The 16,173-nt window shown below is 34.2% G+C and overlaps 1 protein-coding gene across 1 annotated transcript; it reads left to right on the plus strand.

Moving 5' to 3' along the window:
- The first annotated feature begins 7,635 nt into the window (after nucleotides 1-7,635).
- Nucleotides 7,636-11,638, plus strand: LOC123536601 (protein FAM124A-like). Its single transcript, XM_045319927.2, has one exon. The coding sequence runs from the start codon at nucleotides 9,538-9,540 to the stop codon at nucleotides 10,738-10,740; it is 1,203 nt and encodes a 400-aa protein (XP_045175862.1). The 5' UTR covers nucleotides 7,636-9,537; the 3' UTR covers nucleotides 10,741-11,638.
- Nucleotides 11,639-16,173: the final 4,535 nt, after the last annotated feature.

A 16,173-nucleotide genomic window follows, 5' to 3' on the forward strand; every position in this document is an offset into this window, starting at 1 on the left:
TAGATCTACAAGATAATGTAATTAGAAGATAGAAGCATACGTGCGTTTTAATACAATTTGTTCTGTATATTTTTCTCATATGGCTCTGCCAACATTCTTAATTATTATTTTAGAACACGAAGCTAGACGTCGTTCATTGACCTTGTATTGTTACCATTCTATTTATGTACTTGTATGACGTAAGCTGATACGTAATTATACACTGACAATTTGTTAATAAGCAATTAACAAAAGAGCGACCAAACCAGGAAAAACACGTATCTACATTTCACAGGAATGATACGTTGGAGTTTCCGTTGGAATCCAACAAAATCATTGGAAGTAAATTGGTCCATAAATTTGAGGAGGGACACCCACACATTTATACATCATAGTGGTCATGTGTAGAAAGTTCCATTGGAATCCCTATAAAAATACGGAAGCAGCTCACAAACGCGGGACTACCCATCTTTGTCCAAAAGCATATCACGCACTTTTCATGATGATCATATATGTAAAAGTTTCATTGAAATCCCTATAAATATATATTAAATTTCCATCACAACTGTCATTCAACATTGTGGAGATTATATTACTCTACTAACTGCATCAATCAGTTATAGTAGTACATGTACTTTTCTAGATGATTTGAAATGTCGCATCCCTCAAACTTTTGTCCTAAAACCAGGGCGAAGACATCGTAAATTCTCGTCTGGGATGGGCTGCAATGCACAAAAAGACACATAAATTTAGAAAAATTGCAAACTGCTGTAATTCTGTCTGGAGTGCGCATGCGCTGGTGAAGCATGGCGGGAATAAAACCCAAAAGGCCCGTCACCAAAATTTAAGCGGGTGAATGAATGCATGAATGTTAAATAAAATTGATCAAGTTATAATGACTGATTGAATAAATGTATGTTAGATGAATGAATAACTGACTGACTGTGATTATGTTATGGCTTACGAAATGGGACTTCTAGATATATGAATATTGGAATAGGAATTTCTATACGATGCCTATTATATATGAAGCCAGATTCAACATAATATAGAAATAAAATAACAGAGTATAAACTCTACAAAACATGCATACAATAATTAGACACGAATAGACATAATGACCCTGTGACAGAAAGAAGTTACTTTAAGTTAAAAAATCGTTTTTGTCGTAAGTTGTCGTTTACAGCACGACATGGCAGAAACGAGCTTCCATAAATCAGATTTATTTTGCAACAAAACAGAAATTATATGGACCGTTAGTTACTGGTATTCATTGAAGTGTGCTTGAATTATCTAAACTCCTTTAGTTTCAATAGTTTCTCCTTTATTGTGGTCCTATTGGGAATAAGAATGGTGGATTTGTAGCACTCCAAAGAAATATAAGGAAAGTGGTTTTGAGATTTAAAGGTAATTTATCTAAGGTTTGATAAGCAAAATCCTATCAAAATGACGTACTAAATACGTGTACAGTATTTGAACTTTAGTGACAAATCGGGCGCTATTTTTTATACCGATAGAATAGTGTAATTAAACTCTTTGTTTAAGACGTAAACGAACATTCCAAATGTCACGTATTATAAAAAATAATTGAAAATAAGATTGGTATTATTATTTACCAAACTTACGCCTCATTTGCACATGACAATTCTTTTGTATGTGAAGAACTCGTAAAGTCTGGGACACGCGTATGGATTACACGACCATCTTTCCCGACAGTGTAAACGTGCGTATGGATTACACGATTTGCTAACCCAATACTCAGCAGGACGAATCCTTAAGTGCCCACAACAATATAACTGATGCCAATTTAAATGATCCGTTTGATCAATATAAAGTACCATTAATTTGGAAACAAGTTAATCAATTAGGAGGTTAAAACATGACACAAGGCCATGGCATGCCGCCGAAATTGTATGCTCACATGCAAAAATGGTAAGCATCGAGTTGTGCATTGAAAAAGGCATTAACTATCAAGACCGTTTTATATATCTTATACGCTTAACGTTACTTCTAACGGTCTCTCCATATTATTCATATTGCTAATGGTATATTTTTCACGCATGTAGAATGCATATGTTGTAAATAACATATTAAAATTTCAATATGGTATCGTATCAATTTATTTATTCTGCTGGTTCGGTGTTATTTTTTTAAAAAAGTCACAAAAATACACATAAATATCTTTAATTTAGAAACTATCGAATTTCATGTTAAGTCAGGAATATCAGAACAGAACATAAACAATTTTTTTCTTCATCCTGTCATATATTCGGAACAAACGTAAATGGACCGCACCATGAGAAAACCAACATAGTGCATTTGCAGCCAGCATGGACCCAGACCAGCCTGCGCATCCGTGCAGTCTGGTCAGGATCCATGCTGTTCGCTAACAGTTTCTCTAATTGCTTTGAAAGCGAACAGCATGGATCCTGTCAGTGACCAGACTGCGCGGATGTGCAGGCTGGTCTGGATCCATGCTGGTCGCAAATGCACTATGTTGGTTTTCTCATGGTGCGGCTCAAATCATATTTGACTATATATCAGTGACAAGTCAATATCTACTCTTCTGTTTCCCTATAAAAGATATTTGCTTGTTTTATGAAAACATGTGTTTGAATTTTTTTTTCTAAATGTTTCAATTTAGACAGTGCCATTAACTGTCTAAAGGGGTGCTTACCAAAAAGATACTGACTGAATGGCGAACAGTGCAGATCTGATCATGATCTATACTGGTCGCAAAGGCAGAATCAGTCGTGTCCAGCATGATAAAGGTTAATTATTTTGTCCTTGTTAGACATATTGAACAATTTGTTACCATTAATTGTACAGGATATTAACTTAGCGGGAAAATATTTTATTTATACTGTTCTGTAACTCGTATTCAAACTCACCGGTTTTGTTTTCACCACTGACCATTCCAGGCGGCACTCCAGTGTATTAATATATTTTCTTGTTTTGTCAACGTTGTCTATGTTATCTACGTGTTCTGCTTTATACATTTTTGTGTTCAAACCTCTCATGTACACATACATAAATACCCTGAGATTGGATTTCGTGTTAAAAGGCTTAATTTGTTTTTGAACATTGCTTTACATAGGGCATAGCGGATCTTCCCCGGTGTCCCCTTCCACTCCCCCCCCCCCCCCCCACCCCACCCCACCCCCCTCTCCATCAAAGACTCACTATAAATGTAAGTAATAACAGCTATTCTAACAATTACACTACGATTTCAATTCATATTGAATATACAGCAAGCACGAGAAAATCGTGCATATGTATTAACATGTCGGTTTCATCGTCTATTGCAGTATTTCTGATTTACTAGTAGGTGTTATAAAATCGAATCATAAGTTGAAATGATATGAACATAGCGTTTTTTGCTTTATTTTCAACAATTTTATTTTTGACAGTAATATTCATTAGTAGATCATTTCATTTGGAAGCATAGAATGCAACCAAACAATATAAAGAGAGGTTATAAAATCTGCAACACCCTCCATCTAAGTGGAGCTTTATTACTCATTACTTCAAAGGAGTAGAAAATATAACGACACAGAGTCAAATATGGAGATACTTTCTAGAGCCTGCAAATAGCACATAAGGACTGCTGTAGTGATAAACAGTTCATAAGAGGTATTGAAATGCGCAACTCCCCACTTACCTATCATAGAGGTTTGCTACAGTAATATAAACCTTTCAACTCAACATTTCAAGCTGAATATGCCGCCCTCTTTCACCATTGAACTGCGGCCTCTATGGCCGAGGTGTTAGAATCACATGCCCCTCATCGCTATGAGTTCGAAACCTCGCTTTGAGTGTAGAATTTCTTCAGGTGAGAAAGCCATCAAGCTGGCTTACGGAAGACCTGTACCGGTTTTCCCCCAGGTGTCCGTCCTTGCCAGAAATAATGCATGGAAGGTACCTTCCCCCACCATCAAAATATGAAAAGTCGCTTTATTACCTGTACTTATGTCCCTGTGACGTCAAAAAAGAGAAGAAAAATAATAATAAAAAATCAAACAATAGTATATCATTGAACATAAAAGGAGAACAATCAGGGGCCCTATCTACAATCTTATATGTAACTGACGTAAATTTTTTTACTTACCGCAAAACTTTTCATTGAGCGAACACAAAAGTGGACTAATAATTTTACTCAAAAGACTTGCATTTTAAATGTAAACAGTAAGCCATTTATCGTGTCAAAATATTGTAAACATGACTTGTCATAATATTGATAAAAAGAAAAATTGATGACGTCATGTATAACAAACTACGTACTTTTGTTCTGTTTATCTCTCCAGACAATAAAAAGCTAAGATCATCTATGTCAATTTTTGAATGTTTTCATCATTTTTTATTCTTTCATTTTGCGTAAAATATTGATCATTATAACGCATAGTCACCCCGTATCATAATCTTCCTTCACAAAGGCAAACATGTTTACACTCTACTTTTGTTCATAAAACAGTCTATGATTTTAACAATAGGTTAACATTAAAACGAGGAATGTTACCATTTACATTCAACTTGTCAAAATTCTCAAGTTATTATGAAATTTTAAATGCAAATTGCTAACGCTATGAAATGTCAATAAAGGTGTTTACAAATAGCGACATGGGCGTTTCAAATCGATTGCCTTTTATTGTCACATTTTATCGCGATTTGATTCATTAAATTTAGACCATTTAATTTTTTCATCATTCTCATGAGAGATAAAAAACTTCTTTCCACAACAAAGTACACATCAGTCCCTTTTTTCTTTATAAAATCTACTGAATAATTGACGTATTGTTTGATCCACATAATCCGTAACTGTTGTTTTACAAATCATGCACAAGGCCCAGATCATAGACTATATGAGCCGCACCACGAGAAAACCAACATAGTGACTTTGCGACCAGCATGGATCCAGACCAGCCTGCGCATACGCGCAGTCTGGTCAGGATCCATGCTGTTCGCTAACGGTTTCTCTAATTTCAATAGGTTTTGTTAGCGAACAGCATGGATCCTGATCAGACTGCGCGGATGCGCAGGCTGGTCTGGATCCATGATGGTCGCAAACGCACCATGTTGGTTTTCTCATGGCGCGGCTCATATATCGTTATAAATAGTGGTAGTAGAATATTTTCAAATTTCAAACGTATATTTAAGAATGCATATTTTATGGCCAAAAATGTATTTTTCCACTGTATAAAAAATTCAGGCAAAACCAATATTTCCGATAATGTATTTTTTTTAGAAAACAAAATATTTGAACGGAAATGTTGCTTTTATGTTAACTAAAATATCCTGAAAGTTTTTATTACATATCATTAACAAAATAAATCAACAGTTAAGATTTTTTGTTGTTGTATCGAAAATGGCGGAAATTCACTATGGAAAATATCCACCAAAATAGTTATTTGATGTTAAATTCATAATTAATCTGTTACCACCAAGAGTTCATAATCCCAATGGTTTTGTCTTTTAGTTAAGAAAAATATCAAATAAATGACGTGCTACGAACAAGGTGAGCCAAACAGTAGTTAGAGTATTAAGGGCTTAATATGAAAGTAAACAATGTGTTTATGAATAATAATAATATAGAAAAAAATAGACCCGTTTCGCACTGAGTCCTTGATATCCTTACAGAGCATATACATTATATTCAAATCATTTAAAACGATTTATTTGAAAAAAAGTTAACGATACAATGTGACAACTTTGGAAGAAAAGAAAACTCTGGGAAGGAATAAAAGAATATTTATGAGTAAAACGATATTTATAACGTATATCTTTTCAAATGGGAAAAGCTGCATTTTTTCTGAGACTATTGTACAAATGTTCAGATTTTAAAAGCACACCTGTTGATAGTGATGGTTTTAAACATATAATTTGGACTGACTCATCTTGTTTGGCAGTGCATTATTCATTGCAAATTCAATTAAAATCTTATTTATGCTTGCAATAAAGATTTCAGATTTGCATCTCATGGCCATCTTTAGACAGCGTTTAATTACCATTTATAATTGAATATGAATAAATAATTGATAATATTATATACGAATACGTTTTTCGAAATATTGTAATTATGTAAAACAAACTCGCAGTGCATTTAGGTACATACTTTGAAGCGCTCAAGGAATAACACCTGGACCAAAATTTTTGTCACATAAATATAATGATAGATGCTTGACAAAATATATATGCAAATGCTATTTTTGTATATCAAAAGCGACCATAAATCAGTCTATCTCTATCCGTAGTGTAATTGGCGTGTTTACGAAGAATAAATATTTATTTCGGTATTTAAATTGGCAATAAAAGGATACAAAGAACAACAAACGACCTACATGACTGTCTTCGATTACCAACGAACAAAAGAAAACAATTTGGGATTGATATAAATAATGCATCATTTACACTCAGTATACAAATCGTCTCTAAAATTTGTGGTAAAGTTCAAAAGAATAAATCAATACCATACAAAAGATCACAAAATATAAAATTTATCCTGTATATAGATTACTTACATGAAACTAGGCTAGATGAGGAAAGAAATATATTAACTTTTACCCTGCTTAATTTCTAATTTTGAAATGGACTTGTCTATCATTCAATTTGGGCAGTACTATTTATTATTTGAAGGAGTGTTCACTGAAAATTTACTGACTGAATAGCGAACAGTGCAGACCAAGATCAGACTGCACGTAAGTGGTCTGCACTGGTCGCAAAGGCAGAATCACTTGCCGCCAGCAAGCAGAAGGTTAAGACATGGATAATCAGATTTTGCCTGCCATCAACCCGTCCGCTTTCATTTTTCCACTACACGATTTTTGTTGTTGCTGATGGCCTACTTTGCGAATCATGGCTCTGTGGCTGTGTCTGGGGTGCTCTGTGCTTCCGGGAAATCTACTCTTACCTTTTAGTTTTTATCAATCCCATTAGCAAATCTAGATAATAGACGTAATATGTATATAGCCTTATTTATAGTCGCCACCGGTAACCCATATGGGCGACTCCTCCAGAAGAGTGTTTATAATGTTAGTAGGAGGATAGTGCAAGATACAGAAGACGCTCCCATTCCAGAAGCTTCCCTGGGTCTTTAGTGTGCCAAGTGTAAAGCACCCATACACGGGACTCTTATCCCAGTGATAGTAATATTTAGTTTGAGGAGCGGGGGCTCGAACTCACAACCCCTGTAGACGTATTATATCCCTGTATTTTACGATAGCGGTCATTTTATAGTTTTATTCGTCTGCAGAACACAGTTTTACTAATTTCTGCATGGAGTGTCCGACATGACTGGGTAGCATACATGTATAATACAAATTAAATATTCCCGCATATTAAGATGATATGAGTACCGCTTATAAAACATATCGAACAGACCCATCGGATAGTTTAAAAAAAATGACTTAGAAGAGCAAACTCAACGGATCTTAATCATTTTGCAGCCTGATTCAGGGTCTAGTGTTTGCATCTCAATAAATCATTTTAACTTTAAATATAAAAACGAATAAATTGGACCATGTTCAAAATGACTGACAACCAAGATCGCCCTTTCAAGCAATAGTTTTTTGCTCTATTTTGAAACAAACGACCGATTATCTTTGATTGGCTATAGGATCTGATCTCATCGAATGTAGATCAAATAACTACATTTTATCTCCAATCTTCATTCATGCAAACAGCAAAGCATCGAGTTGGGTAATTGCATTGAGGTTGTGTTTCGCCAAAGAATTGACGGAATAATTAACTGATAACAAAATAGACCAAAAAATATCTAACACAGTTTGGATTTATTCCGTTCAGCGGAGACAACGAAGAAAAAAAATACTATTATATAGAAATTGATGGAAAAGACTGTGAAATTATTTTGCTTTGTCACACAATGTGTGACACAAATATGTGCGTAAGATAAAGAAATTCTCAACTTTTGTGATGCAGAAAGAAAAGAGATTTATCTCACGTGATTTTCAGGAGATAATTATTTTGTAGGTGGTATAGTGATTGGAGCAGAATAAAAAGCGAGTGATTTTGAACGGGACGATGTAAGCGATATGGTAACAATATATGTGAACGCTATTGTAACGATTAAGATACGCTGAATTTATCTTGATTTCTCGCTGGTACACATGAAAGGCACGTAAAGAATGGAGGATTAACCATCAGCCGAAAGAAATCTGTATAAAATAAATCGCTTTTTAAGAAATTTGAACTCCATAGATGTATCATACGGTGATGGAAGAAGATACATTCCGTTTGCAAGGAGAAGAGACTATTTAACTTTTAAATTTGAAAAGGGATATATCATAACTAAATTGAAGGATCGCTTGCGCTGAAGTTTTAGATGAGTAAGAAAGCGGTATTTGTTAATAGTCAAAGATTAATGAAAAGGACATAATTTTATGAAGGCAAATAACTTGGACTTATAAAAGGACACTAAAAATATAATGAAATGTTTTGACATGAGCAAATAAATTACTTTTACATAAAACAGGTGACATTAAAAGAACATAAAATGCGTATTACATCGGCTACATATGACAACGTAGTATGAAAAGCGCGTTTCAAATTTCAAAGACATTGTGGGCCAGTTTGAATTCTATATCTTCACTTAAATAGTTTATATAGCTATTAAAAGGGCAACATATTAACGGCTTTTAGATGAGATTGAAATATAAATTAAATAATAGTTTATATCGTGTACATGATAATTTTTGCCTATACATTCTTTTACGACAAAAACGTTCTGAAAAAGGGGTGTAGAAGCACTTTTGTGACAGTTTGTTTGTTATTAATGGGAATTGTTGAAACTTTACGACACGGTAAAGATCTAGCACCGATAACGTCACCCCGTATAGTACACTAATTAATTGGATTACATTTTTCCCCCGATGTGTTTGGAGTAAGTCTGACAGCGAACTGAGGTACAAAAACATGTTTTGTATATTCATAAATATCTGTCGACTTTAATTAGGATAAAAAACTATGGATATTATCTATTGAAAGGAACACAAAACTGATGACATCAAATGTTGAAACTGATACCTGTAAATACAAAGACATGTGTTTTGTTTGTACAAAAACTACAAAAATGAAATAAACAATTAAATTGAAATGCTTTAACATCCCTGCTAACGCAACGACTGAAAGAAGTTTAAATGAAACATCGACGGACTTAAACGGATGTCAAATTGATCGTTTTTTTTTTATTTGATTGGAGTAAATTGGATAATTTTATAAAGATCAGTTAAATAAGAAAGATGACACAGAACCCATTTATCATGGTTGAATTTCACGTTATGTGACGTGTTCCTACATTAAAGACAATAGTTTAAAGGATACCGGGTTTTTAAAAATATATTCCTGCAGATGGCAGTAATTTAGCTTTGCACGTGTGTGTCTTGTATTTGTCATGGGAACATCCTGATGGAACACGTATATTTATATTAAATACAAACATGTCGGAGCACAGAATATCACCCCAGGTGTCCTATATGACATAAAGTATAACTCTTATATTAAGAAAAAAAAATGGTGTGAAATTTTCTAAAACTTTTGATACCGACAATGGCAGATGAAGCAGAAATTGAGAGTGGGAATGCCTATGGAATCCGACTGACCCTTCTGGCACCAAAAGGGCGTGGAGCGGCCTTGGGTCGTATTTTGTCGTCATTGACGGACTGGATAGATCCCTCAAAACAAATTGTTGATGTCGATGAAATGCTACCCGATGAAGACGACAGAAAACAATTAAAACGACAAAAGAATATAAATGGTTACCTGGTAACACCAGCAATAAGCGTCATGTTGTTTGTTCGAGAGACAGGCAAAATGTGTGTTGAAGATGTAGAGAAAGTACTCAAGAAGTCTCCGTGGGAGTTCCATCACAAAGTGGAACTGCACAACAAAAATGCGCCTCGAACGCCTCTTGCGAAACAAGAGTTCTTCAAGCTTGCCGACGACTTGCCACTATTTGCAGCTTGCCCAGTTCTTACGGAAAACGAACATTTGCGTGTCAGCCTCTATGTGCACAACTTCCCTGCGATGGTTGAATTCTATCGAACAATAACGGACACGGAAATTGAAACAAATAAACCGGAGTTTTGTGTATTTGAACTATACCGACAACCCGGACTGGACATTCAGTTATCCCTGAAACGGTCTCAGTACATATATCCGGTTCCCGTGGAGTCAGCTTACGTAAGTTTCAACGTCAAAAGTATCAAAATGGTTGAGTTAGCAACCGACAATGAAGTTGAACATGTGGGCGGAAACGTCTACACAACACGTGACCCTGATGGAAATCTTGTCGTTCTTTATGAAACTGATCTAAATCGTTCACACGATTGTTCTAATCTTGCCGGCGCTTGCAAATGCTGCGCTTCCTGTCTTGTCACGGGAGTTAACTCTTTTAAATTGGATAACTGTGTTAGTTTTGATGACGTGAAAAGTCTTAAAAGCACGGCTGAAAGTCATGATTCAGGAAGATATTCTGATTTAGATGGAACAAACAGTGACAATGTATTTTATGTTGAACGGTTCAAAGATGCTCAAAAACGTAAAAATAGAAACCAAAGTGAAAAAAGTGAGGGGTATGCCAGTTCTAGCTCTTCAAGTCTGACGATAAGAAATGAAAATTGTGCTGAAGGAGCGAAAGGCAAAAGTAAAAATGAAACAGAACTTGCGAAAACCGCAGAAAAATCTTCTATCAAGAAAACTAGCTCAAAAAATTCTAAATCAGGAAAAGCAGTAAGTCCAGTGTATATCTAAACTTTAAACAGTCTCTCTGACATTGTCATTTGAAAGTGCAAAAAAGGTAAAACTCGGGCAAAATGAGAATTAATTTCTGGTCTAGACTTATCCTTGTTTTATATCAAATCCATACTAGGACATTTAACAAAATACTTGAATGTCTAAATTATGTTTTTATTTAATTTTTTCGCCAGTGACATTGGTGTTGTCTTAAAGCTCAGGTTTTGTGTACGATAATCATGCTTTTGTCTTGTGGCAAAATAGGTCCCGTCAATTTTTAATGTATTGTTGTTTTTTAACTACTTTATGTAACATTTGCAGCAAATACGCAGAAATGGAAATTCCGATAGGCTTTACACATAGCACAATGAAAGTTACAAAGTCTTAAGAGTTCTTGCATAGTTAAAAACAATGGTAAATCATTTGAAACAATTTTATACTGTATAATTATGTTGAACACATTTTGGATATGTATAGAAATGTTACTGAAACTATTTTTCCACTTATAAGGTAATATGTATGTCATATGAGCCTGTAACATTTTCGTTTATGTCGTGTTGGGCAACCTGTGGTTTTCCACTTTTAATTTTTATATTATATCTATAAATCATTTTCATGAAGATGCGTGTAATTATGATTTATGAAAGCTGTGTGTAGAATATCCCACTTGTACAGAGTGGAACAAGAAGAAAACTGTATAATCTTATTTCAGTTTTGAACTAACGTTGCAACGCCTTTTCGATGAAAATTACTATTGCATTAATAGTTGTATTAAGTTAATTTGCATGTGTTTAGGCTTTATACCAAAGTGGTCTATTTTGATATTATAAATGCTATCATGTTTTCAATCAAAGTTTTTAATTATGCGTTTTAAGTATAATGTTACCTCATTTTAATAAATTTTGTTCACATTTTATTTTGAATTATTTAACATTTATTTGCATTACTAATTTAATTTATTTTGGCCGTGTTTTGCCGATATCTGTTTATGTACACATTTACAGTAAGGCCAGCTTGATTGAACTAACGGATGTTTCCCTTACTGGAATTGGAGAGAACGCTGATAATCCCTTCATTGTTCGTCTAAAAGCTCGCCCGCGACCCCGCTAATCAGCAGATTTTCGCTCCGCGCTCAAAGCTTTTGAATGTTTTAGATCTCGTATTTTCGCTTGGCAAGGGTCGTGGGGCGAAAAGAAGAAATGGCACAAATTGGCCACCATAATTTTGCTGTCTACTGTAATTCGTCGAAGATGCATTGGGTTATAGTTTCCAGAGTATATGACATAGACAGAGTCAAACGACAAGACACCAATAAGACAACTGAGGCAAAACAAAGATATAGAAAAGAAAACACAGTGGGGACACCGCCTTGGAACGGTCAGTGGCAAAAACACGAAGTTGAAAGTTTAAACTAGTAAATTATGCGTACCAAACCTTACTCTTAACCCCTACCATGTTCCAAAAATTACAGAAGAATGTTAATAAAAGTTATCCCCCCACATAGTCACAAAATGTAATGGTAACAAAAGAAACCAGATATATTTTATCCGCTTTAACAGATTATATTTGAAGTTAGTTGTGATTCACTTTACCGACTATTGTTACATGTTGGCTGACGTTACATACAAAGTGTTTTAGCGACTGGTACGAGACTGCACGCAGATATTTTCTACTTCTCCATATATCACATTTGAACAAAGAAACAAACAACTTGCCAATCATTGAATAATGGTAGCCAATTTGGATGTATCAGGCAACTGTGTATCAACACATACTGTATTCAATTAAGAAGGTCGATTTTTAGCCAATTTGTTGCCAAAGGCTCAAGAGACTTTATCCGTTCGTCCGCCCATCTGTCCATCAGTCAGTCGTCCGGAAAAATAATTGGTTTAAGAAGAATTTCCTCCAAAACAAATCTTGATAAAACAGTTTTTTATTATTTTTTTTTTTTGAACAGAACATATTCTTTATTTCCAGTAACTTAAACAATATAATGTTTCTCGTTACATAGTATCAGTATAGAGTATATTTATGTGTCACTAAGGACGGTGAACAAAATCAGATAGTGAAATAAATACATGTGCTTATAGAGGGTGAACTAAAATAGCAACCGTAACATGTGATATTTACTTACAGTATACAATATATGAATGCAAAGCAAATGGAACATTGTTGTCGTCGGAGCTATGGGTACAGTACTAGCATTGATATACACCTATATAAGTAACCAGTGAAATAATTAAGACAAAACAAGTGGCTATCATTATCGGTGCTATGCTGATAAAGTTGCCGAGTATAATACTGTGACAGAATACAAATGCAATAGTATATCGAGTAATAATGATTACTAATAGGTACTCACATATAAAATAACTAAGAAAGAAAATATAGAAATGCGATAGGCCTTACCGAAACGAAAATGTAAGGATAACCAGGCGCGTGCGACAAACGGAGAACAAGCACGGATACATAATACCTAAACATGCCTTGTAGAAAAAAACAACAACAAGGCATGAATAGTTACGAAGAGTGTAAATAACTAGAAAGTGCTAATATATGCCGCAGTATGACAAAAGAGAGGTACCTTAAGTGGATATATGCAGCACTGGTACGACTGCATGACAAAGTAACCATAGCTCCGGTTACAGATATAAATAAAACTATATACATCAGCAGATCATGATGTTTGTAAACATGAAGGTAATGTCAATAGCATATTATATTAAACTCCTACTGTATAGCTACAGAAAGACCTTTTCGTAATATGAAAGCGTTATAAATAAATTTACTAAGCTAACAGTAATGATCTTTAATGTTTAATGACACTACCAAATTTTATTAGAATGATCAGGTCCTTGCAGAGCTTTGTTGCCATAGCAATAAAAAGAGCATACCCGCCCCAACCCCCCTGAAACTGATTGTCAGTTTCTAAATAATTCATAGGAAAGGCCATCTTAGGTCAACTGAAATTACCAAAACGAATATAATCAGTACAATCGCATGGCCGACAATCTGGAGATCTTAGAACTACAAGAATGGCAGAAATGAAATTGATCCCTGAAAGTCCATAAGTGGGGTTTCTATTTTCCTGGATATACATAATTGGCGAAAACTTCTAAAGTCTTCTCCTTTGAAATCAATTATCAGATTTCAAAGTAAATTGACGATAATAACCGAGCAATTATAACAGGCTAGCGATTTCCTACAAAGAAAGATAAACTATAATTGCTCACTCAAAAACATGGCCGCCATGGTTAGAGTTTGTTTCTCACTTTTCATGTCAGATGTGAAAACTTTAAAATGCTATTTGTTTGAAATGGATGACGAGGATTCAAACTGATTTCATAGGAAACTTTGATTGTAATCTTTCTGCAAAAACAGAATAGGTAAAAACTGGTTAAGTATAAATTTTAACGTTGCAAGCAAATGTTTCCACACATCTTAAAAAGAAACTACAGTCTAGCCATACAGAATACTAGTAATTTGTCAATTTCGGATGACCTGATTTTGAAAACAGAATAGTCTAGCCATACAGAGTAATCTGTCAATTTCGGATGACCTGATTTTGAAAACAGAACAGTCTAGCCACACAGAATATTTTGTCATTCTCAGATGACATTATTTTGAAAACAGAAACGTTATTAAAAATGGGCTTGCAAGTGAAATTGCGTTTCATGAACTAACTCAGTCTAATCGAGTCTGCTATTACTTTGCTTGGTGCTTTCTAAAAATCCGAAGGATATTCGTATAGATTTTATTAACTATCACAACAGCATTCAACAAGTAATGTGTGGTAGATATAAATGGTTACCCCGTATTTGCACCTATAGGACGATGGAGTCTAGTGAATGTATCCAAATACTAGGGTTTTATTTAAGCCAGTGCTAGGAGACGTTGACCATTTCATTACCTTTAATGAACAAACTGTTATTTTGCTTGATTCCGTATGCTTCAGAAGAATTTCCTTATATAGATTTTATTGCTATGAAGATATCAAGCGTTTGAAGATGGATTCATTTTACATAATATTTTCAAGTCAGCAACGGATATAACGTATTCAGTTATCTTAAAAGTGTATTATGCCTAAATTTCAAGCAATGAACAATTACTAATTACCTATGTATTGACAAAATAAAAAAGTGGTCGTAGTTAAAAAATAGCATACACTTAATAAATGTGTAACGAGTCACGGCACATTTGTACTTCCACTAAAATACTAGGAGATATTTTACCAAATGACTGTCACTACATGGCAATATATTGTGAAAAAGCTCTACATACTCGATTAGTTTATATATTTATTCAAGCTATTCATTTGAAGAGCGTTTTCTGCATATCTAATGGCAAAATAGTTTCATGAAAGATGAACATGGTATATCTTTAATTATTTCATGACCTATAAGGACTCTCAATAGCATTATCCATAACTAAGGACGGGAGGTGAGGGAATCACAAAATAATGAGGATAATCTATTTAGAAAGATACGATTGACATTTATATTAATTTCTTTAATCTGCATGTTATTAACACACGTCACCTTAGGTTTTGTAAAACAGGTCTGATTTCAAATTACTATAATGGAATGATGTATTCTTTTACGTATATTATACAAGATCATTGATTTGAATGTTAAAAAATGGCTCAGCAAAACATATCAATAATAATAATATTATCAAAACGATATCAGATAACCGAAAACGTTGTTCTGAAAGATAGAGCGGGAAACAATTAGAATTATTTTTAATTCTTCATGTTTGAAATATTACAATACAAAAATCTATATACACTTGTCTCTCGTGATGAAACTAATTAAATCTGTATGTATTGGAATTTGTGTTCAATTAAACTTATAACCTTGTGCCATCCTATATCTTGTCCCTCGTGTCACAGCGACAATATATTGATAATATTACAATTACCCTGAACAAAGCAGCCAAATGTGTTTAAATAACTAATTCACAGATAATTGTCATAAGGTGGCCAGTATTGACGTCATACGTTACATCGATCTTATTTAGTTTATTGTTCTAAACTATGAAATTATGAAACAGCCCCAAAAGATTTACATTCAATTTGATGACGGGTTTAAATGTTAGCACAAAGATACCTATTGTAACAAATGGTTCAATGTCAGTCTTAAATGACGCTTTTGTATATGACGTATTTACTAATTTAGTTGCTTTCTGACGTTTGAAATGAATTTATTAATGTAGCTTCTCTTAAATAACCTAAATCTTTATCATATTTTTTTCCACCAGATGGACGTTGTCTTGAAATCGTTAATAACAGCATAGGCATAAAACACACAAAAAAAGCTGGCTCTCTATATAAATTAACAAACTTCCAAAGGCTGCAGCACACAGCTTGACCCTTTTTAAATGTCTTTTACTTACATTTTAGCGGTGCCAGAAAAAAGAAGAAAAAATGGAGTGAGTTGAGAGTGGCGTCAA

The sequence above is a fragment of the Mercenaria mercenaria genome, chromosome 17 (assembly GCF_021730395.1).
Source record: "Mercenaria mercenaria strain notata chromosome 17, MADL_Memer_1, whole genome shotgun sequence".
Classification (NCBI taxonomy): Eukaryota; Metazoa; Mollusca; class Bivalvia; order Venerida; family Veneridae; genus Mercenaria; species Mercenaria mercenaria.